This window comes from Eurypyga helias, unplaced genomic scaffold, assembly GCF_000690775.1.
Source record: "Eurypyga helias isolate BGI_N326 unplaced genomic scaffold, ASM69077v1 scaffold6440, whole genome shotgun sequence".
Classification (NCBI taxonomy): domain Eukaryota; kingdom Metazoa; phylum Chordata; class Aves; order Eurypygiformes; family Eurypygidae; genus Eurypyga; species Eurypyga helias.
The window spans coordinates 5786-30870 of NW_010226144.1; the positions used below are offsets into that span (position 1 = coordinate 5786).

The 25085-nt window shown below is 36.2% G+C and overlaps 1 protein-coding gene across 1 annotated transcript in view; it reads left to right on the forward strand.

Moving 5' to 3' along the window:
• Window positions 1–1667: 1667 nt before the first annotated feature.
• Window positions 1668–25085, forward strand: part of TBC1D19 (TBC1 domain family, member 19) — a gene marked incomplete at its 5' end in the record, with an annotated part of 40178 nt that continues 16760 nt past the window's right edge. Inside the window, 11 exons of the mRNA XM_010151759.1 lie at window positions 1668–1751; window positions 2338–2410; window positions 3170–3215; window positions 5122–5197; window positions 10354–10428; window positions 11429–11492; window positions 12408–12454; window positions 14461–14571; window positions 15340–15412; window positions 16239–16277; window positions 18696–18808. Of these exons, the coding sequence (XP_010150061.1) occupies window positions 1668–1751; window positions 2338–2410; window positions 3170–3215; window positions 5122–5197; window positions 10354–10428; window positions 11429–11492; window positions 12408–12454; window positions 14461–14571; window positions 15340–15412; window positions 16239–16277; window positions 18696–18808 (801 nt within the window). The remainder of the gene's footprint in view (window positions 1752–2337; window positions 2411–3169; window positions 3216–5121; window positions 5198–10353; window positions 10429–11428; window positions 11493–12407; window positions 12455–14460; window positions 14572–15339; window positions 15413–16238; window positions 16278–18695; window positions 18809–25085) is intronic.

Consider the following 25085-nt stretch of genomic DNA (forward strand, 5'->3'; position numbering starts at 1 on the left):
GGAACTGGCTGCAGCTGCTCGCTGGACCGCCTGCCAGGTTCTGCCCTTTCACGTATCTAATTTCCGATTTGAAAACTGATCGGCAGTGCAGTACGCAACGAGTCCTTCTCAAGAACAGTTTCTGTGGCTCTCTAGCTCTGCATAGCACTGTCAAATGTGTCGATCATAATCCAGAAATAAGCAAAAGGAAGAGTGGAAATGGGAGGTGGCTTTGGCAAGTGCATCCTGAAATTGCAAGAATGGAGACAGAAGTGTCCTCATAATGTGGGGTGGCAGAGTGGGAATTTTCATGTCTCTCATATGAGAATTTATCTCATATGGACATTTTGCAGTCAAGAGAAGGAAAAGCACAGAGGAAACAGGCTAAAACTTTCATAAAAGTTTTTATAAGTTAAAGATTAGCATAGGAATATTTGCTGCAGCAGGCCTAGGAATAGTGAAATAGATCTTGACTGAATAAATGGCCATGAAGAGGTGAAGGTCACTGATGGAGATTGATGCACGCCCGTAATCCTTGGAGAACGTTTTCCCCATAGTGCTGTCCCGCTTCCTTTCCGACTGCCACGCTGCTGCATACAAAAGGGTCACTGTTTTTGTGTTCTGCAGCTGGGAAACAGGCTCTGTTGGGAACAGAAGTTTGCAAGAATGTCCTCTGTTGTATCTTTGGGCCTGAGAGGAAAAATGGAAAGTTGTCTGTGTGGACTGAACTCCTTTATCCCCTCTAATGCAATATGCTCTATTAATTTCCAGAATTTCCAGGAAACCCAAATAAATGAGGGGTTGATATGAGTGTCAGACCTTCTTTAATGAGCCAAAAGCTCACAGATTTTACAGATGTGTGATCAGTGAGAATTAAAATACTGTTCTCCTGCTGCATTGCACTTTTGTCACTTCTTGCACCATTTACAGTGTCGGGACAATGAACTCACTTTTGAGTAGGCTGTAAACCAATTCATCATCTGTCAGTGAGTTGTATTTGTGAGGGTTTTATTGCATATCTGAAAAGGATTGTGCAGCATGTGTACCAGGCTCTCCAGGTAAACAACCCATGGACCTCGGGATTAAAATTGGCCATATTTATGCACAGAAGAGAAAGTTGAGCATTTGCAAAAACCTGTGAGGGATGGTAAGGTACAGTCTGCCCAGTTTGTAGATCAACTCTCCCAGCCAGCTGTGCAGCGCAGCAAATCCCCTTTTCTGTGAGGCGAATGGTAGGATTGTGGAGATGGACCCAAAGCATTCCGTGCTGTCAACAGTGCTGTTAGGGCTGGCAAACTGCGCAAGCTGGTGAAAGTTTATTTTTAATAGCAGCATAACTTACTGCAATCGAATCAGCCGCTGGTTCACCGACAGCGTATTGCTGAGTAGCTTTTGGTAAGAGATACCGTGTGTTTCTAGGTGGATGATGTGGCCATACGCTTCTAACATATGCCTTGGGCTCTCTGAGAGTTGCACAGAGATCTCCCAGTGTTGCTTTTGAGGTAGCAGCCAGGGTTGCTATTCTTTTCTAAACACCTAGCTTTATCCTCTGGTGTTGATCAGCTATTGCCACACTCCACATGTAGGAAAATATGTATGGTCAGTACAGTTCACAGAATCTCCTGAGTTTGATTGTTGTCTTTTTTGAGCTTTGTGGTTTATTTTGTGATTTTCTCCTCCTGGTCTAGCTACAGAAGAAGGATGGGATGCTATGGCAGCTGCTCCTGCTGTTGCTGGAATATCTGCAGCAACATCTGCGTGGTAGTGTCATGGTAGGGTTGTAAAGCTGGTTGGTGCCTAATTGTCTGTGTTGAGTGCGTTTCATGACAAGAGGCTGTACATGCCCGGTAGTCACAGCTGCAGTGGGGGACGTTCGGTCCACAGTTTTTATTTGAAGGTGGCATTTCTTATCTGAAAGAGGTGAACTATGGGATGTTAAGTGAGGAGTTATGGAATATTTTCAGTTTGATTCTTTCATGCAGAATACAGTGAATAGCTTCTAGTTATTTACTTGTGTACCTTGTGTCTTCTGATGTGTAGAGTCTAACATTTATGCTAAATATGTGGGGTACTTGCTCAGAATACTAAGCTTATATGTCACTTCATAGTCCTCTCCCTTCTCTCTCCTTCTGCACGTACAGCTTTTAGCACTGATGTAAAAGCAAAGACCGAGTTAGGGAAAAGGTGGCCGATTTTTTTTAGCTGCAGTTCCCACTGTCATGTTAGTAGGAAGCAGTTTGCTTTGTGTGGAACCTTAAGCATGTACGTTTCTTATTTTCTAAATTGAAATACGCAGTTTACTTTCTTCTTAGTGGTGGCTTGATGCGTATTTACTTATTTATTTATTTTTCATATTAGGTTAGTTTACACAACCCAGAAATTAAGCTGGAATCACTAAAAGAAGATATTAAGGATTTTCTGAAGACATCAGGTTTGTAATACTGCATTGATACATTTGTGATTAGTATACATATCCATAAGGACATAGGTGACACACATGATGGAAACAGTAGTTTCTGCAGCTCAGGATCTTGTTGCTGACTGTAGCCAGAAGCAGGTATTCAGGGATGCCAGATTATTAAATGAGATAGAGAAAATTAAAAAGGAAAAATTTCTTGGATTCCAGCTGCATTTTGAAAACTATACTATGCAAAGAAGTGATATTATCATTTTATGCATTACTGGGTTTTTTTTGAAAGTTATGAATGATACATGAGTTCAGTCACTTCTGAAAATGGAAATTAGTATTGATGGAGGTACTCTTAAAAATTTTACCCTTAGTTAAACTTCCAATTTCCATTGGAATTGTAGGCCTTGTGACTCTAATGGTAAGATGATAAGATGATTTGATGGTAAGTCATAAAAGATTTAGAATAATCAGGAATACTGGTCTATTAATATTTATAGTTGCTCTAATAATATGATGGCTTTGAAAAATATAGCATATAATTATTTAACCAAAACCATGTTGTAATTAGTTGGGCAGTAGATGGAAATAAAGGATATTCCGTCTTTATACAGGTCTCAACTTGCAGTTTTTCCGATCTTCATTAGGTTAAGATTTTTTCTCTTCCTGTCTGTCTGGTAGAGACAGGACAGGAAACTCTAGTGACTGCAAAGCAACCTCTGATTTGTGTTCCGTTAGTGTTAATTCCTAAAGTGTCTTCTGGGTATTTTTTTATTTCAACAGGTTGGGAAAAGAAGCTTCAGAATGCTGTTTACAGTGAACTCAATGTGTGAGTTTATTTAGTGTTTTTTTAATAAGTTCTACTCCCATGAGTCCTACTTCTGATTCATTTGTATATATAGGTGTACAATGTGTTACTATTATCTGCAAGATCTGTCATACCAAGGGTGCCTGCTTAATTTCTGTTTTTAAACTGCCATTATTTCTTTTTCATCCAAGTGAAAATATTGGACTCAAGTACATTTTAAAGAATGAGTGAAACAAATATCACCAGATTTCTTGGTATTTTAGTAGTTTCTTTGTTGTTTTACTTCCAGAGGTACCAATAGTCATAATATAAATCTTGTGTCACTGAGGTAATGACTGCAAATGAATTTTAATTATTTTCAGATGTTTATAACATCATTGCACATATGTATTCTATTAATTATTTCTAAAAAATCTTTAAGATATTGGATCTCTATACTTACCAGATTAGTTATCATCATGCTTGGGGTATGGTTATAAACATACTGAATAGTGTGAAATTCCCATATTATTATTGTCCAATACTTGTAAATGTATCTGTTAGTCAGGATTCATCTTCCACAGGAAAAATATTTACCTATTGTTTGGACTAATGCTTATGGTTTCTTTGAGTTCATGAAAATAAGCATCAAACAACAATGAAATTAGCCCTGGAAAATTGAAATTAACTGATGCCATGATTTCATGAGCATTGTGGAAAAGCCAAGAAACCGCACTGCTGAAATCTGTTAGTACCGATTTTAGTTTACACATAGGCACAGAGTTCACAGAATCACGGTGTGCTAGGGTTTGGAAGGGACCTTCAGTAGTCATCTGGCCCAACCCTCCTGCCAAAGCAGGATCCCCTAGAGCACGTTGGGCAAGAACGCATGCAGGCGGGTTTGAATGTCTCCATAGAAGGAGACACCACAACCTCTCTGTGCAGCCTGTTCCCGTGCTTTGGCACCCTCAGTGTAAAGAAGTTTTTCCTCATGTTGAGATGGAACCTCCTGCATTCCAGTTTGTGCCCATTGCCCCTTCTCTTGTTGCTGGGCACCGCTGAAAGAGTCTGACACCCTCCTCTTGCCACCCGCCCTTTAGAGATTTATAAGCATTGAGAAGATCCCCTTGTTGTCCAGAACATATTAGTCGCAGGTACAAGAGACTACCAGTTAAAAATTTGAATAAATTTGAGGAGGGTTTCCCAAAATCATGTGATAGGAACTGATTGAATACATTTAAACAAATTAAAATTCAAGCTAACTGTAAGAGAAACTTTGTGTAAATTTTGTTTCCTGAAAGGCATTTGAGCCAGTTAAAATTAAGATGGATGAAATGTTTGGCAATAACTCATTGGAAATAATCAGCACTACTGGAAGACAAAATAGTGTTTTGGTTTGGGTTTTTTTTAGGTTTGTTCCAGCTTTTATATTTTGGCATAATGCAGTTTATGAATGTATATTCAACTTTGCTTAGGTCAACACCACAAAATTCTATGTGCTTTGGCTTGGACACGTTCACAATTGATTTTTAAAAGGAAATCCTCCAAAAATTATGGTCTCTTAAAAAAAAAATATCCTGAATAGTAAAAGTTCCAGGGAGTCATAAAGATGACATGATGTGAAGAGAATACACTTCTGAAACACCTGATTCATTCATAGAATTGTTTTATTTAAAATATGTGAAAATATGAGGAAATATTATTTTTAATACCAAAAGAACTCATGTTGAAATGTTATTAATATTTACAGATCTTTATCTTGTTTGTGTCCATAGGAAAGGATGAGGAAGAAATACTTCTAAAACAATGCTTATTTTAGTTTCAGTCAACATACACAGTGGTTTTACTAGTGCTGTCATGAAAGAAGTTATGTTTAGGTTTTCAAATACAGGAGTAATTAAGCAAAATAAAAATCTGCACAATTAAAATATACTCTACTTTCTTTAAGGTTTCCTTCGCCCTGTCATCCTGCAGCACCACCTGAGCATATGAAAGAACCATTAGCTTATATGAGGAAAGCACAGGTTAGTTGTTATCTATTTTAACAGATCTTTGATTAAACTATTTAAGACTTACTCTGTAAAATGTTCTTGTACAATTTCTAGGTTTTATACCTTTGGACAAACACAAACTAATAACTGCGTTGAAGTTAATAATAATAATGTTGTATATGTGAGTCTTTACATACATTAAAAATGCTCAAGTAATTCTCCAGCCATGAAGGAAGTAGGGTATATTGGCAGGTAGGTGAATATTGTAGAATAGAGACAATGAGAAATATGTCAAGGAGGAGAATTTGATTTTAGAAGAAAAAAGTGTAGAAGAAAATGTGTAGTTGTAGGTCATTTCACTTCTAGTTTCAACAATATTGCTTTGAAGAGACACAGGCAGGCAGTTTCACAGTGAAAGACAACAGGCTGCAGAGATAGCGAGATCCTCAGAAGGAAGAGATACATTTAGCACTTAGAAATGTGAAAGGAATATGAAAAGTATAGAGTTAAGGAGCTTAAGGCATAATGAAGGAGAATAAGAGAAACTGGACTATAAAAGATTAAATGAGGATTTTTGGTGTCAGGAAAAAAAGAATTGCTTTGTTGGTTTTATTTTTTTTCACCAGTATATGCCATTTGAAATAAATTTTTAAAATCCACATGAAAATGTAAAAACAATACTTCAAGAACATGACCTAACCAGAATATCTTAGGTAAGGATAAAATTGCATTTATCTTGGCCGTGTCTAGAAATATATTGCAGTATTCTTTTACAAGGTATTCAACAAATTGTGTTACTTGTTCAGTCATACCATTGCTTATTCCAGTAAGTCTTATTTTGCTGTCCTGGCTTTCAGTCTTTAGCATCTGGGGACAAAGATTGCATTAAACAATTTTTCTTCTGTGGTGTGAAATGTAATGCCACAATTTACTGCCTGAAAATAATCACTCTTACCAGTTTACTAATGCAAAAACCACAGAGGTGTATCTATGTGTGTGTTTGTCTACACCAGTTTTATTGGTTATTATTATTTTTAAATGTGTATATAATACTTATGGTAACCGAAATTGTTAGCTCTGTGTGAAAAGAACTGTTTTTCTAACAGTTTAGGAACTGTAGAAGTTCTATCTTTACTAGTTTCAAAGTTTCCTAGCCCTATATCAAAGAGTACTGTGCATCCGTATCCTCTGGGCTGAGTTAACCCTGGTAGGCAGCTCAGCTGCTCACTCGTCCCCCAGCAGAATAGGAGAGAGAATCAGAAGGGAAAAAGTGAGAAACCTTGTGATAAAACCAGATAAAGACAGTTTGATAGGTAAAGCAAAAGCTGAGCACACAGGCAAAGCAACACAAGGAATGCATTCACCACTTCCCATGGGCAGGCAGGTGTTGAGTCATTCCCAGGAAAGCAGGGCTCTGTCATGCCTCACAGTTATGTGGGAAGACAAACACCATAACTCAGAAAGTCTTCCCGTCCTCCTTCTTTGTCCCAGCTGTTTTATTCAGAACATGATGTCAAATGGTATGGAATATCCCTTTGTCCAGTTGGGGTCAGCTGTCCCAGCTGTGTCCCCTCCCAACTCCTTGTGCACCCCCAGCCCACTCGCTGGTGGGGTGAGGTGAGGGGCAGAAAAGACCTTGATGCTATGTGTATACTTTCCCACAATAGCTAAAACATTGGTGTGTTATCAGCACCGTGCTGGTCACAAATCCAAAACCCAGCCCCATACCAGCTACTATGAAGAAAATTAACTCTGTCCCAGCCAAAATCAGTTCCATTATTTCTAGATTTGTCTCCAAAGAAGATAGGTTTATCTGAAATTTGTGCAGTCAGAAACATAACTCTGGGTACTGGAGTGTATTCACAAAAATGAGAATTCTGATGTACTACTACAAGAAATCTTAAGGGTAATTCAGTGTTTTCTACTTCAGTAGCATCAGTTGGTTATCTGAAAATAGAGGGACCTGAAGCAATAAATTGTTCTCTGGTGGGCTGCACTTTAGAATTCCCAGAAGATAGAAGAGCTTAATGTCTGTGTTTTAATTTTTTTGTCCCTTGCTTCATTAGATTCTTTACCTCCATGTTTCTAGCCAAATCTGTGAAGATCTTACTGAAGTGGAGCTTTGCTAAAGCAAATCTTTCCCTCCCAGTACTTGAGTTTTCCTTTGTTGATGTTTGATCTTGCATTTTGAAGAAAGTTGATGCATAAACAACAGGCTATTAGAAAATTACCTTGAAGTACATTGCTATATTTGCTGTTGATATTTTTGCCCAGCTAAGACCAGATTCCCCATGATGTACATGCTATACAGACACACAATCAAAAAAGCAATGTGACCTGTAAGTTTGTAGTTATGGGCTAGAGCACTCCCCAGTCCTATCTGAAATTTCAGTAGCATTATAGTTGATTTCAATAGGAGTGTGGGTACTAGGAACTTGATAAATAATAATAGACATGTTCCTATCTGTATCCTGAAGATCTGCTTAAAATGTCTTCCTTCAATAGTCAATTCCCCTTTCCTAGTTTCTAAATCTCTCTGAGAAAATAGACTTGAGTGCTTGTTGAATAGTTGATAAAGAAAAATGTTTTCTTTGAAAAGTATTAAAGTCAAAAGTAATTTGATAACATTTTCATTACTCCTAAAAGAATTTCTATTTCTAGTTACAGAGGTTGGAGTAGGGCATATTCAGATCTGTTTTAGGTCATGTATTGATTTGGTTTCTTGTGTCCCAAATTAAGTTATGCCTCTTGTCAGAGCCCAAACAAAACGTTCATGAGCACCAGAAAGAGACCAGTACCAACATAGTTTCTATATTTATCTTCTTTTTGAAATTTAGAGGTTTAGATTGGAGAAAATGTACCAAATGAAATTTGTGTCCAGACACCTTCAATTCTACCTGCAGAGTAGGTCTTATTAGGTACGCTCTGAAAGAACCACATTTTAGCCTAGTCTTCTAGAAGAAAGAATTTTAGGCTTCATTGTTGTGGAAAAAACTGTAACTAATCCTGGCTAGTTTATAAAGTTTTGACATATTTCTGTTTATTTTATTTGTTGTCCACCCAGTTTCATTTACCTGCAGTGAAAGTTTATAAATGACTCTGCTAGAGGATAAATCTGTTTTGTAATAGGCACGTTTGTTACCAAATTGCACTACTGCCTTCCTCAGCTTCAGCTATTTTACTGAAGGGTGCCGTTGTAACCATAGCAATCCCAGCAATGTGCTTTCTAATGTTAAATTTCTTCATAAAATTAGAGGAATCATCTTGGAAAATTTATTGTTCCCAGCAATGAAGTGCCTTTATGAACTCTGCCTCGGGCTTGCATTTCAGTCTGGGATACTGCGTAGAGTTTCTGCTCGCTGCAGGTAACTCTGCTGTCCTGCGGAGAGGGGAGGGTGTCTTCCTTGGAGAGGCTGTGTAACCCTCACTTTTGTTGTGAGTTGGTTGCTTTTAACTGAACGTCTTTTACTGGGTGGTGTCCTGAAGGTTGAATGCTGGTGCAGTTTATGAGTACCAGAAGTGATTTATTACTAACATGTTACATCCCCTGTGCAATAAGGGGGTTAATGTCAAGTCTGGCAGTTATCAGTCACACCAGGACCGTCGACCTTCTTGGGATGAGCTGGTTCTCGGTCTTGCAAAGCTGCCATCTGCTTCCTCGGTGTTTCTTCTGTAGCTTTTATATCTTGGAGCACATCTGTGTGCTTGGTTTTTTTTTTCTTTTTCCTTAATTTTCGTCTTGATAATTTCACTTTGTTTTTTCAACTGCTACTAACACCTCTGTATTCTCTCTTTGTTTCCACTTTCTTATCTGCTATGGCTTAGTAGTTGTGCTCTCTCACTTCTCATTTCTTACAGCAACAAAAGCACACTTTTTGGCAAAATAGGGTACTGTAAATGCTCTGCACCATCCCTTCGTGAGAGGATAACCAAGTTTTGGCATGGTGGTGTGTAACTGCAGCATTTGGAAGTCATTTGAGTAGGATAATACCGTTAAATAATAATATTATACAGAATATTATAAAAAATACCACAATTTGGAAAACATTCCTTATAGTTAACACTGATCTATTTTTTTTATGTAAGAGAAGATGAAGGGATGGCTTGATTGTGACAATAAATTTCTGGTGAAAGATAGCTATTTAGTTAGATGGAAAAATTATAAGAGGATCTTGTAAATATAAGCTAAAAAGAAACAATTATAGATAAATTTTTTAGCAGACCATTTGAACATCTGCACTTTCCTTCATTTGCTTCCTGTCTAATACACTGCAGCTTCTTTCTTTTAAGTTTGAGGAACATGGGGTTAGACTGTAACTAACTGTTGTAGAATTTGTGTCTAGAGCAAATTATAAATAATAAATAGAGCTAAATGACATCAAGAAGAGTCTTTGCGTTCGTTTGATTGGGGCCTGACTCATGACCACAGAAAACTAAATTAAATATAAAACGCATCAGTGCTGCTGTAATCACGGAAACAAAATCCCAAGTCAGTTGACTAGGAAGTCAATACTAGTTGGCATTAACTTCAGAGGAATTATCCACGGATTAGGCACCATATGGTAAGTTTGAAGTCTAATGCAGTAGTCAGAAGAATCTGATTGCTCTTTAAGCTGTCCACTTGCTACTGCAGTATTGTCTACTTCTGGCTTTCTGTTTGATTAGGGAACTATTTCCTGAGCATTATTTTAGATAAACTATTTTTTGAGCATTGCAGAATACCAAATTTCTACTTTAACTTCCGAGAACATCTAAGATACCTTTTGTGGAGATACCTTTTGCACTCTCTTCAGGTCACAAAGTGTAGAAGGCATTATCTGTACACCATCGATTGCCCTGCTTATAATAATTTGAAAAATTTGTTAAATGTTGGTATAAAAGGAAGCTTGATCATTACACATATGTCAAAAATCAGTAATTGTGAAATACATGCCTTTTGGAGATCTGAAATGAGAACAACTCATTTTTCTGGTTCTTTATTGTGATGTAAATGATGAAATCTTGTTGGCTGCATTGTTTCTATTTAAACAAGCATGTAAATTTTCCCCGTAATGTTTTTGCAGATGTCAGTCAGTGACTCTTGCTATCCTTTCTTGTATACAACTTTAAAAAAGCTGCTTTTTATTACAGATAAATGCAGTTGGAGGAAAAAGAAATTCCATGTAATGCAATCTTTCTGTGTGTTTTAGGGAAGCTGGGAGAAGCGAATTCTAAAAAGTCTAAACAGCATGTGCACAGAACTCAACATCCCACTAGCACAGAAGGTAATGTTGTTAACTTTCTGTTGCCAAACTGACATTTTTTGGAAATTAAGCCTTGTCTTGCACACTTGTAATGTAATGTTCAATTTACACATGGTTATCAAGAGATGCAAGGCTGGTATCCAAATAATTTTCATACAGAATAATTTTCAGGGATAGTGGCAGTGTACGCATCAGCTCAAACTGGGAGAAGATGAAGTCTATAGGTAGATCTTCCTCCTTGCCGTTGCGGTAATTAACCTCTTGAGGGAGCAGCATGTTGGAAAGCTAATTGCTGCTTTTATTGCTCTTAATAGAGCACTTCTGTGTGCTGACTCAGCTGTGTAACTTGTAGCTGCATAGCCTGCCCACAGCCCAGGTACACTTTGTGTCCTGAAGAAAGCTACAGTTGAACTGGTACTTTAGGAGGGAGAGATATACTGGTCCATTGCTCATTTTGTTTGTCATTCATTCTGCTCTGTTTTGTTTTTCATTAATTTAGAGGCGTTAGTTTTAAAGATCATGGAATTGGGGAATAATGGTAGAATACGTCCATTTTAAAAATGGAATTGGGGAATAATGGTAGAATGTTTTGTCTTTATCTTTCTCCTGTTGTGTATCTGTGTTATGTAGCAGAACCTCTATGGTTCATCATGGGGGATAAAGGATGCAGCTGTGTTTGCTTTTCTTGACTGCCAGGGACAGGAATTAAATGATGTAGTCCAACAGCTCTATGGAATGAGCAGTACATCTTCAGTAATATGAACCTGACTACTAAATAGCCTGAAATTCATTAGTAAACACATTAAACTATTTAATGAGTTCCTTTTTTCCTTGAACTGGAACTTGGAACTTTCTACAGTAGAATATACTTTCAGGCTAAGCATAATTTGTAATCAAAAGAAGTTTGTGTTGCTAGTGCAATCTATTTTTTAAAGTGTTACAGTATTCTATGTGTTTGAAATAGATATGATTCTATACTCATTCTGTTAAAAATTAAGAGTTACTTTCTTATGCCTTTCAGAGGCCTGTAAGTGAACAGAAAGAACTGCTTAATAAATGGAACGAAATGGGAACTGATGAGCCAGGTAAGGTCAACTAGATCTATGTGCATTGAAATTTGTATATAGAAAAAAGGCTTCTGTATCTTATTTATCAGTCAAAGCGATTAGTGTAATCACTTCATGGTAAACTGATTTCGACCTTTTCTCACTGTGTATTGTGTCCCTATGCATAAATAAATATTTATTTCATTGTTATTTTGTTTCAAGTTATTGTACTAACTTTGAATCATCACTGAGGGGTTATGGTATAATATTCCTCATTTCAGTGCTTTAGGGATGTATGCAGTGAGAGCACAGCTCCTCTTAGTGTAAGCTTAGGCTAAGAGAAAGAAAATGCTCAGAACTGTGGATAATGAAGCTCAGACGTTTTGTTAACAGAAGATAAAAATAACACTTGCACAGAATAATCAGTCATATTATCCTTTAGGAGAGCACGGCTAACTGCCTCAGTTCATGTCCAAGTTCCAGAAAGTACTTTTCTAGCAAAGGTACTAGTTTATATCGCAGTACCACCTCTGCAATGGTAAATACTTTTCATGGATTGTTAATGACTAGTCCATATTTTTTTTATTTTACAGTAATGCTTTTAATTCAACAATCTATGCTGTTAAAAAAACCCACCTCTTTTGAATACCATATCTCTGCCATGTCTAAGAATGGTTCAAACTAAAGACTTACGTGGAATAGGTAAAAAAGCTTCATGTGACTACTGTTCACTTACTTGGGGTTTACAAAATTAAGTCACTAACAGCATAATCCTGCGGAATATGTAGTACTTGTATCCATGATATCTGTGATAACATTATTTTAATCTTTGCTCCAATATGTTATGAAATGCTAGTAGGTATGAAACTGCTAGATTGTGTTACAGCTGTGGGAAAATTGCATGTGTTTTTCATCTCTTGGTTTTGATACAGCATCACTGAAATCTTATTTCAGATCTAAGTCTCTTCCGGCCTGTTTATGCACCTAAAGACTTCCTTGAGGTAAGCACTTAACGAAACAATGATTCAGCCATTGACTTGCATCCATTGTAGTCTTTTATGGGAAGTGGGGAAAATAATTAAGTGTATTTCAGACAATTAAAATTTGACATGTTTTTATTGCTCCCTTTTTGTTTACAAAACAAGATGCTATTGTCTCTTTTCTTTAACTTAATTTTTAAATTGTACTTGTGATAAACTTTTTTTTCTCCAAAGAACAATCAGTTTGGAGCTAACTTTTTTCCTCTGACAGCAATTCTCCACTTGATGTTGTACATCATTTTACATTTTGAATTTCAATACGTTAAGCTGATAAATTGCAGTATGTGAAGCTGATAGACTATTTGGTGGTAGACAGTAGGCCTGTGTGCTGTATTGTAGTTTATCTGTGAAGGCTGTGAAAAATCAAACGTGAAACAGAACCGTGGAATTCAGAGGCTTTTGTCTGTAATCAAACTAAACCATTAAAAAGGGTGACTGCTAAATCTTTAAAGTCAGAAATGACAGTATTACTCATCGTTTTGTATGGTTCAAGCACAGAACATCTTAGTAAAACAACTTGCATTGCCAGCTGCGCCTGGAATAGGCGCAATGGTGGAGAGTGAACACTGTTGGTGACAGTGAACTTAACGGAGACACAGAAGATTTTGGATTAAAATGTGACTGGAAATAAAATATAAAAAATCGATGTCTTCATATCCTGTGAGCTATACAGGCAACAAATCATCTAGAACATGACAGTGTAGAGTTATAGAGTTAAGATGGCCTCCTAATTTGCAGAATAAAACTTAGAAGTCTAATACTGAATTCTCAGAATTAATGTATTAATATTTCAGTGTGATTCAGTGCAAGTTTAGTGGAATGTCTTTTGTTGTGGTAAAGGAGACTTACAGTATTTCTGACTTAAGTGTGAATTGTTTCATGGTTATGAATTAAAAATGCATTTCTGAATCCAACAATAAACTTTCTATACATTTTATTACATTTCTAAAGAGCTCTTCAGTTAGGGATAATAATATTGGAAGATTTTATTTGTTCTGTTTTCCATCACTGTACCAACAGCCAAGTTGTGTATTTAATCTTGACTCTGTAAACAAATCCATCTTCATTTTAGCCTTATCCAGTGACTCTCAGGGTCACTCTTTTTTTTTTTTTCTCTTTTATAGTTTTCTTACCAGAGTTTGCAGTTTCTTACATTAATCTTTTAATTTACAAGTCTGACAGTGAGTTTATATGGTATTAGAATACTTAAAAGACTCAGAATTACAGAGGTAGATGTTGTGGAAGAATTTCGTAAGAGCTGGCAACTCATTTTAGAAAGAATCCTTGCCAGGTTAACATTATAATATCAAAATCTATACCCATGGAATAACAGAATGTAAGAGACTGTAGATTTGTTTATAGGTCAAAGTTACTTGACATTATGATTCCTTGTCTCTTAAATTTTATCCTTAATCTAGGTTTTCAACTCTGTATTACTTTTTTTTTCTTAAATGTAAGAAGATGATTTTAGTGTCTTGTTATTTAGAAAGAAATTCTTTTAGTAGCGACTTATATAGCACTTTGATTGAAAGCTACATAGGATTGCCAGTGTAAGAATATGGATAAAAATTCTTTCAGAAAAAAGTAATACTGAAGAATATCCTGGATATCGTAGCCATCAGAAATATACTCTTGGTGCTCGAATGGCTTTGATGAGGAAGTGAATTTTAGTCAAGACATTACTATGTAGCCAGCACTTAACTCCATATGTCCAGAATTATTTCTGGTTTTTTATTTTATAATTTGAGGTTACTTTTCAAAGTAGAATATCTTTGCTTCCTTAAAAATTTGGGTCCTTTTTACTTTTGAAAGTGCTGAGATATATGTTTGATAATTTGAGCCTATACATGCGATAGTTGCAGGAAATGGTTTAATGCTGTCTGTACTGTTGTAATACTGATGATGTTAAGAAGAATCTTGAATGTAAATTTCTGAATGTGAGGAATGACAGAGCTACCATTTTTAAGGTACTGATGAATCTTCGAAACCCAAATTATGAAAATGGAGAACAGCCTAGTTTCAGAAATCATCTGGGGCTCATTCAGGTTCCTCTAAAAGTGAAAGACATTGCAGAATTGGTAAGTATATTTTTTCTTACAAGAGGTTTCTGAAAGAATTGTGTTGCCTTGCTAATGAAAAGATTCTAAACAATAAGGAAGAATATTAACATCGTGACAAGTTTCTCCTTTTGAAAGTGAAAATCAATCTAAATGTGTAGCTAAAACACTGTGTGTTTTAATATAAAACTTTTTTTTTTTTTTTAATATCACAGAATGGTTAGGGTTGGAGGGGACCTTAAAGACCATCTAGTCCCACCCCCCCTGCCATGGGCAGGGACACCTTCCACTAGACCAGGTTGCTCAAAGCCTCATCCAGCCTGGCCTTGAACACTTCCAGGGATGGGGAATCCACAGCTTCTCTGGGCAACCTGTGCCAGTGCCTCACCACCCTCTCCATGAAGAACTTCTTCCTGATATCTAATCTAAACCTCCCCACTTTCAATTTAAACCCATTACCCCTGGTCCTGTCACTACAGGCCCTTGTAAAAAGCTCCCCCCCAGCTTCCTTGTAGCCCCTTCAGGTACTGGAAGGCTGCAATAAGGTCTCCCTGGAGCCTTCTCTTCTCCAGGCTGAACAAGCCCAACTCTCTCAGCCTGTCCCCATAGCAGAGGTGCTCCAGCTCTCTGAGCATCTTCGTGGCCCTCCTCCTCCTCATTAAATATCCATTTAAAGGAACTACATTTGGTTGAGAAAATGTTCATATTAAGCCTTTTGGAATAAATCTATAGTGATTTAAAGAATTAAATGTTTTTAATTACTGTTTTATTGTTTTTCTTCCTTTTCAGAAAGAAGACTTCAGTGAACTTGGCTTAAACATAGGGCAGCTGGGTATTGATGATTCAGCACAAGTGCCTCCTGGTTAGCTAATGCTGTGCTTCAATCATTTAAATAGAACAGTAATGAGTAGAATACTATGCAATTGTCAAGTAATTTTTATATCTTTTCCATAATAAACCATAAATATTTGTTCTGTAACTATGATTGTAGTGATTTTCGTAGTAAAATATAGCTAATAATAGGAAACATTGCAAATATGAAGGGTCAGATTTGGAGAAGATTTAAAATCATGATTTAAGTTGAAAAATTAATCTTAAATTTAATTTCAGTGTGTTTGAACACTTCAGGTTCTAGAAAACAAAATTGCCTGTTTCCCAAAATACAGAAAATATCAATAAATGTTAGGCCAGCTAACAAATAGTTATTTCAGAGATGTTTGTATGTATGACTGTCTTTAAGAAAATATTTCAGAAAATATCCAGATAATATCCAGATATTAATATTCAGTAGCTTAAATAGTGTATAATTTCTGTTGATTGTCCATGTATGCATTTATACCTGTTGAAACAGGTATTTAAATGATCTTTCCATATAAAAATGGAAAACATTATAGTATCAGGTGATTTTTCTTTTTACATTTAAACTTACCTAATTGAAAGTTTAGGTTTGTGCAGCATACCACTACTTGGGTATTTGAGTCCTTCAGACACGGAAAAATTCTTTAGTGTTATTACTTTGTTTTTGAAAACAAACTTTGATCCTGATGCAGGTTAATTTTTAGTGACGTTAACGGTAAAAATCAGCTGAATGTAATGGTGTGTAGTAAAAATACAAAATACATTACTAGCTGGAGTATCTTTTTTTTAATTTAATTTTTGCCATTCTTTTCTATTTCTTTATTTTCTAGAGTTCTTTGAAAATGAACATGTACGTGTCGGACAGAAAGGTATGGATTTGTTTTTATCTGTAATGAACTGTGAGTAGTTAGGAATACATTTAGTAAATTTCTGTCTCAATGACATATACCTTTTAGACTTTTAACAGACTAACGCAAAGCAGAGTCAGTAATACCATTGCAATTTAGACAGAGACAGTCAGTAATGCTCCCGTAATTTAAACCGAGACAGAAAAGCAAGCATTTGCAGTCTCCCAGTAGCTACCAGATAAATAGCTCCACAGATATTTCATTAAAACAAAATAGGAAGCATAGAGACATAACTTTCTGGTGATAACTTATGCCACTACTGAATTTCATTTTAAAATCAAAAATCTCTGGACTCCCTACTCGGCACACACAGTTCTCATTAGTGTAATGGGGTTTACGCCTGTGCGTCAGAACAGTCTTTGTAGTTGTTATTTGCAATTGCAGAACTTCCTAAGTATTGCAATGCTTAGCCACCATGGAAAAGTCACTCATTTGTCTCTGTTTACTGCTTTTTCTGAAGAAGTTCCATGTTTTTTTGTAGGTTAAGAAATAATCTACAAAAGAAAGAGAAAGATAAAAGAAAATAATTTATTAGCTCAAGTTTGCTTATAGAAGAAATGTCTATGGAATATTTAAAATCCATCATACCTTCTCCTTACTGTGTCTAGTGATTCCTGCTACATATTATCGCCGTCAAAGAAAAAGATAGAGCGGATACCATCCCAGAAGTCCTCCATCCTTTTGTTTTTCTATTCCAGTATCAAAACAGTGACCTACCTTTCATACTTCTTCAGTTGTCCTCCTTCTATCCCTCATTATCTGTTTTCTGATCCAAGAGCAACTCATTAGGGTTCTGTCAATCTCCAGACTTCCTGAGCCAGTCATCATTTGACACCACATTGTAATTCTTACTCCTTGTCTCTTGTCTGTGTAGAGCAGCCTCTGTTACAGAGATTGTCTTAGCTTTTCCTGTATGCAAAGACACAAAATTCTGTAAAAACGTAAGTGAAGAGTCTTGACCATAAACTGAAATCTCAGTTCATTCAGTGGGAATCCTGCTGCATGTTCTATTGAGTGTTGGTTATGATTTTGGTTGCATTGATGAATTGTTTTTGATTTTATACTAGGTATATTGCCAAGTGTGATGAATTTTCTTTATTGTATTTAGTAAAATCACTTTTTAATATTTTCTGTCTCAGTAAGAAACAATAAGGTTCACACTGAGGTGAATCACAGTGTTTTCTAAAGTCTTGTGGGGAATGTGGCAATGTTTTTTCTTTTTGCCCTCTTTGTTCAGGAAAAAAAGTTCACACACCACCTGTGTTAGAGCTCTGCAGGCTAAACAGAAAATTGGCAGACTGGTCTATTCAGTATTTAAGAAGAGAGGAGTCAATTAAATAGATATTTAATTCCAAACCACATCCTTCTAGGTCATCTGAGGCATATATTGTGAATATCCAATTTAGTGACATTTAGAAAAGCAAGTTGTTTCTCAGAGACTTCAGAAAAATCAGAAGGTGTGGATTTGGAAACTTCTGATTACCAGCACAACACCTGTCTAATGTCTAGATAATATCACAGAAATATTCTCCCAACTTTCTCTCTGTTGTGAAAGACATTTCAGGTACGAGGGTACAGTTCATCACATAACCTTGATGTGAAACAACACTTCTATCACATCAGGATACCTAAAGATTGTTGTCTTTAAAGTTTAGGCATTTAACTAAGGAACAAGATAATCTGCTCTAGGGTACGTACAGTACTGTATCCAGGATGAGGCCCTTGTGACAGCGTAACCTAAAGCTTCACAACAATGATGCGTCTAGGCAAACCTGTCAACAGTAGAGTATTTGTTTTATGTCAACCTGAAGGAAAAACAAAATCTTTTGAGAAAAAGAAAGTCTTTATCCTCTGGAGTATGTAGACTGATAGTATGAGAACATGACGGCACACTCTGAAGTGGAAAACTTTTGCCTCACAGTTATCTGTGAACATATTTATATAGTTAACATAAAAATAGGGGTGACAGGAAAAAAACCCAGAATGATTGGTAATCTCCTATTTGAACTGAGATACCACTCATCGTTAAACAGTGGTATTTCATGGCTCTATATGGCTGCTTGTTCCGCTTGATGCCAGCCTACTAGCTGCAACTAGCCTTGATATAGGCATAGATACATACTAAGAGGATACGTACTAAGTGCTATTTTGTGACAGAAGGTAATACAGCCTTGCTTATTAATATCAAGTGCCTCGTTTCCCAGGAAACTACTTCAAAATTGCATTGCAGAAACCAGACCTTTTAGACATTTTCCCATTAGCTAATGCTTACAGCATGGTAAACCAGTTTGTAAAGTTAAAAATTAAAGTACTTCATCATTTGATAAACTTTAGAAGTCTTAAACTACATTGATTCATTACCTGCTTTGTTTCTTCCAGTTTTAGCAGAGCAAGATAGTGCTGCAGCTCAACAATATGTTCGTCAGGGCTGTCCAACAGCACTCCGAGCTGATCTGTGGGCCCTGATTCTCAATATTTCTAATCAGCCAGAGGTAAGGAGCAAAGTGAGAGTAAACTACAAAGACTAGATGAAAACACAAAAGTGCAAGCACATACCTTCTAATGATCTTTTTCCAAAATAGAAATGCTCTACTGAGTTGTCACAGAAACTGATAAACATTTTGTGAGAAAGATACATGTGCCTGTAAAAAACACCATGCTGTGGGGAAGTCTATTAGGCTCTTCCCTAATTTTACTGTAGAACAAACTATTCAATTGATCTGGCTAGCTCCTGAGGTTCTCCTATAGGGTGCTGAATTTTCCAGAAGCGGGAAAGAAAAAAGTGATGGAAAGAACACTAAACATCTCTCACCTTTTCTAAAAGATGTGCTATACTTTTTCCTGGCTATTTGAACCTGTCATCATATTCATATACATAGCTTGCAAGTTGTTTTATATATTACTCTATATACTGTACATATGTACAGTGAAAAAGACGGAAAGAGGAACTATTAAGATATGGATTGTTTTCACACTCCCTTGTACAGCACCAGTACAGTACCTTATATTTGACTTATGTCCTCAACAATGAAATCTTTCGCAGTATCTGAAGACAGGCTATAGTCAGTATATCTAGTATACCGTAAAAAGTTAAAACCCTATTGAAATCTTTGCGGAATTGTGAATACTTTGATGCAAGGCTCTTACTGCAATAAAAAATAACATGCATACTTGTAAATTTGCTGATAAATGTGAGAATTTTACAGTATTTCATGTCCTTTGGGGATGTAGCCATTTTCTTATAATACTGGGGTATTTATTGGTAACTACATAACACAATCATAAGAGCTTGCCCTTAAATAAGAATCTTCTTCATTGACAGCTACCCTAAGGAGTTGAAGTTATTTGATCTGCTATTAGAATTCTTTTGTTTATTCCTTTTTGAAAAATAAAATAGGCTTTTATTTCTAGTAAATAAAAGATTGAATCTTCTGTAGAAGAAAGCTGTTGAAATAATAATGAAATATTTTACATCTTACTTAAGATGCTGAACACTAGATTTAAGTTATTTTAAATTATCAGGACAGCTTGAGTTTTAGAAGTCTTTTTGTTTATGAGAGCAGGAATATCAGAGATGTGAAATTAATATTCTTGCTTACATTGCATCTGTTTATATTCTATTAAATGTGGTATGCTCCAAGAGCATTTTTATCTTCATGTGGAAAATGAGATAATTGAATAAAAAAGCCAGTTATTCAGATTTGATGACTGAAAGTCAAGATAATAATCAGAAAAATGATAAAATATTTCATTTTATGTTCATGTAAAGCATGAGTTGTTACAGAAATAGATGTATTAAAATCTGTTTCCCTAAATTCACATGGACAATTTTCAACAGTTACCTTTTTTAAAGAGGAACAAGCTGTGTCTGTATATTAATATATTTGTTAGCCACACTGTTAGGTCCTTTGAAAGTTAACTGTAGTTTATAATTTTCATATGTGTTTATACTAGGCATGAAGTGTGAGTATTTTAGACATTCTCAAAGGTCAGTCTCTGCTGTGAGGCTATTAATTCAATTTACTGCTAGGTAAGGTAGAGAACAGGACATCAGCTGTTTGATCACAAGTGCTCATGTATGTGCCTTTACTAGGTAATAAATGGTAATTCAGCTGCAGCTTACAGCAGGGGTGCACATGGGCACTGACGTCAGGGCAGCGAATATGTTCTCGTTGACATAACATTTAACCTTGAGATACCGTTCCATGCGCTTAGCAAATGATGTTTGTCAACTGTGGATGACAAAGAAAAAGAAAGTGTACACATACAGTATTCTGAGATCCAAGGCAGCAGATCTTCTCCTTTAGGAGACATTCTGCAGGGACCAGAGCCTTAAGACTGAACTGAGTAGTGTGCAGGGAATTACGGGTGAGAGAGTATGTTGTGATGATGCTGAGAGAACTTGAGAAAGATGGTAAGTGGCTAGAAAATGGTATTGATAGCAGCAAGAAGGAGTGGTTAAGTAAGGGTGGATGAAGGGATGCAGACTGCAAATTTGTCACCACATTGAGATTGTTGAAATAAAGGACTGGAAAACAGTAAAATACAAAATCCACCCTCCTTCCCTGCAAAGAACAGACATTATTAGGTCTGGGGACAAGATATACTGTGTTGGAGAAAATCATCTAAGCTGGTGATGTAAGTGCATATTAATGTGTTTTCTGTCATGCTAAACTGAAATTATATCTTATAATGTAACAGCTATTGGAGCCTTTTTTCTTATTTTGCAAGACTAGTTTTGCATAGCATGGTACAGTATTTGTTATCCTGGACTCTACGTTACAGTTGTTTTATGGACTTTGAGTACTAAAAATATAAATGCACTAAAGGGGTAGGCTTTCTGACTGTGACCTGTCAGACTGCCCCCAGATCAGGTAGGATACCACACCCGTTGCTATAGCTGTGTTATGTCCAAAGTTCATTCTAAGGATTGCAGTTACTACTGTTTCACAGAAATAAAGCTTTAACTACTGCCAGAATGCTAACACCTTGGGACGTTCTTCTTGCATGTACTCAATATACTGCTTTATTTTTTGTAAAGTATAGCAAAGCAGTATATTCTGCTGTATGCCATATAGCTTTCGTTAGTTTATCAAACACCTCTTTTCTCTACCTCTTGTTTACTGTTTCTCTGCTGAAGTTGAATCGTGTGGTTGCAGAGATTACTTGCTGTAATATTTCTGATGTGCAGTTTAGGCTCTCTTGCAATTATCGCTGTCTGGATCGGTAACTCATGAGGACTGTGAATTTCCCTTCTTTAATGTAAAACATTACTGAGGGTATGGTACGGGCAGCATTGTGTGTGTTCGCATCCAATGTTGTTGTTTGGAAGATTTTATTCAGTAAAGCTCAGCCTTTGTATAAAGCTAATATACAGCCAAGCAAGGGATGATACTGGCAATCTAGCTTCGTAATCGTAAAAACGATGAACTGTAAGCTCTACATGCAGGATTATTTAGAAGTGCGTAAACACATTTCCTGACAATAAATTGTTTATTAGTTTTCATTTGTAAGTTTTTCATTTACTAAGTAAGTAGGTGAGGTGCTAAATTGATAATGGAGGTGATGTAACTCTGTGCCTTATTTTAGATTATTTAGATTATTAGGTTATTTAGATTAGGATCAGTAGCTGAAGGTGCCCAATACACCATTCACACAGCTGAGAAGCCAGTAGCAGTAATGGACTACCATCATTTTAGACTGGAGAAGAATGTGCTTTACAAGTAGATTACATAATTATCTGGTTAGAGGAGAATAAGTTTTTGATCCTCTTCCAGGATTTGCCAGGATAGACTTTCTTTAGCTCTTTTGTCCATTGTCTCTTTATGTAATCTGTTTAGCTTTTCATTTTGTACTTCTTTCTGGTACTTCTGATCCAAAATCTACAGGCCACCTACTTAATGCTGGTTGCTATTCTTTAGGCTTCATCCAGTTCCCACAAATCTTAATGTCTCCTTTTTAGACTCCCCAATGCCAGTCTTCCTTCATATTCCTAGTTCTATTCTTCACCCACCCATTTCTTGTGTTAGATTTGAGAGGCAAGTATAGATAGTACAATCAAATGACGATGGTAACCTAAAAATGAATCGTGAGGTGCCTACAGTTGAGCAGCAAGAGGGCAACTCCTGTGCCAGGGATTTTGTGACAGGCCCCATGTGCATTGTGCCTGCACAAACGCTGCCAAGTAATCGAAACCTTAATTTCAAAGAAGGGGAGTCACCAGACTCTCCTTAGCCTAGCTTTGCTGCGTACTACTGAGGGAGGCTGTTCTCTTGCCTGTCTGCTACTTTCAGAGCTCTTTTTTCCTTACGCTTCCAGGTGGATACAGCATGAGGTTTTTGGGTGGAAATTTTGGTATGTGGCTTTGTAAGGTCAAGAGGGCTGTGCACTGCAATCCCAAAAAGTACTTTGTTTCCACTTGGAAAAATGAGTGTGCTTGAAGGTGTGCTATAAAAAAATATATAATTTTGAGAAAAACAAGTATCTCTATAAAAATGCAACACATCTTTAAAAAGGAAAATGTTTACAAATCAAGTTTACGTTAAGATTTTGGCAGACAGAGAGAAAGGTTGGATCAGATGAAAATGGTAAGATTTTGGTTTTATAATTGAAACATTTTCGGCTAAGAAATGTACCACGTTCTTTGGACATTCCTGAAACTTGTTAGTAGTCCGTTGTCTTGTCTGGAGGAAGAAATGCAGCCAATGAAATAGCAAAATGAGAATCTTGAATCATTTTTGAAACCTGAGTGAGGCTCTTAAGAATATTTTTTACTAAGTGAGAAAAACTGATCACTGAGCAAGAGGGTCATGTGGCTTGAAAGTAAATCTGTGACTAGTCTTGTTTATGATTCAGATACAAGGAATAAATTTAACACAACATGAATCACAAGCCTCTTGTCTTACAAAGAGGCATGGGCAAGATCCACTTATAGTCAAGTTGCAGCTGCAAAACTGGCATGATTCCCAACCCCAGACTTTATTTTGCATCACAACAATCTCAGTTTAAGAGAAAATGTATGACAAGTAATGACTTAAAACCTTTATTCCTAGAATGGTTATCATTGGTTTTGCATTGCAAGTTCCTTTTTAATAATTTTTGGTTTGTTTCCCAGACATTCTTATGTGTTCTAGTTCTATGATTGCCCTTCTGAACTTTTTACTAAATTATTGAACTGTTAAAATATTTAGCTACAGTTCTACTCTGCTAATATTTGCTATGTAAATTTGCTATTCTTTTTTTTTCAGGATATAGTTTTGAGTTGTGTTTGAAATGTTAGTTCCTGCTGGAATTATAACAGCAACAGCCAGGAGTGTTTGATTTTTTTCTGTGTAATGACCCAGTTAGTGGATTTTTCTAAACTATTATTTATGAAAAAAGAAAACGTGATAAACTACTGACCCTTTTCATTTAAAATCATATTGAAAAAAGTATTCAACTAAATTACAAAGAACTTGCATTCAGTTTCTGTGAGTTATGAAGAATCTAAGCCCAGTTGTTCTCTCTTTTAAGACAGTGCCCTAAACATCAGGTTGCTTATTTTTGCCACCTTTTTAATTGCTTGAAATACTTACCCGAACTAAAAAAAAATTAAGGGGGAAAATTGGGTTGGATATATGTTCCAGAAATTGTACATCCTATTGGTTAAGGTTAAGTAATTCAAATCTCTGTACTAACTCAGACAGTACTTGCCCTGTATGCTAAGAAGTGGATTGTTTTAGAAAATCAGTACACAAGTCTGCAGGTTGGGAAATGAAAAGTTTCTACATTTTAGCTCTGCTAAAACAACAATAATTGTACAAAATTGCTTAAATACACGTCATTCTTGATCAGCAAACAGCAAATGTTCTGTTTGGATTGGACCTGTTTAAATTTCTTTCAGCTGTTTTCTGGTTTTCCAGTGTGGAGGATACTGTTCTCTGGCTATTAGCATAAACTGTAATTTATGCATAGTTTCAATTAACTTGCTTTATATTTCAATTAATAATGCAATTGAATAGGAAGCTGATAAAGCTGATAAACATTTTAAGAAATTAATAACATAACAGTCATAATTCAGTATGATGCCATAAACAAAACTGCACTTAAACTAGCACTCTAAACTCATGATATCAGTACAGTAGAGCATCATTTATGAATATTTTTTTTCCTTGTACAGAAACCTGTTCTTCATACATTAGGTAAAGTCATTCCTTCTGTGCCAAATCACTAAGTCTATTCTAAGCATGAATAAAGCAGCAGCAATTAAACTTAATACCAAGTTATTCTGACTGTTAAGATGAATGGACCGTTTACGTAACTGATTATGTCTTAGTTGTGGCTTTACAATAATTTTAAAATAACAGGGAAACTTATGGACTTTTGTAAGCGAATGTGAAACATACTTGAATGGATTTTTTAATTCAGGAAGGAGAAGGTTAACACAAAACACGGGACTAGTGATACAGCTAACTTGTGGTTTGAAGCCTCTGTGTGACCTCAGATAAAGGTATTTTAAGAAGAGAACTTATTTCTGCACATAAATTTAAAGTATGCTTCATATGTGTGTAGCAGACTACTCTCTTCCTTCACACCACTTTCATCTCCTACCTCCAAACAGCCTTTAGCAACTGATTTTAGTTCTCTAGAACTGCCTTTAACTGGGATATGATAACAGGAAACCGTGAGGTTATTAGAATCTCTCTCCCGAGTTACAGTAGTTGCATTATCTAGTACTCTTGTAGCCATGAGTTTCATTGCAATAGTTCCTATGCAGGAATAGTTGCATGT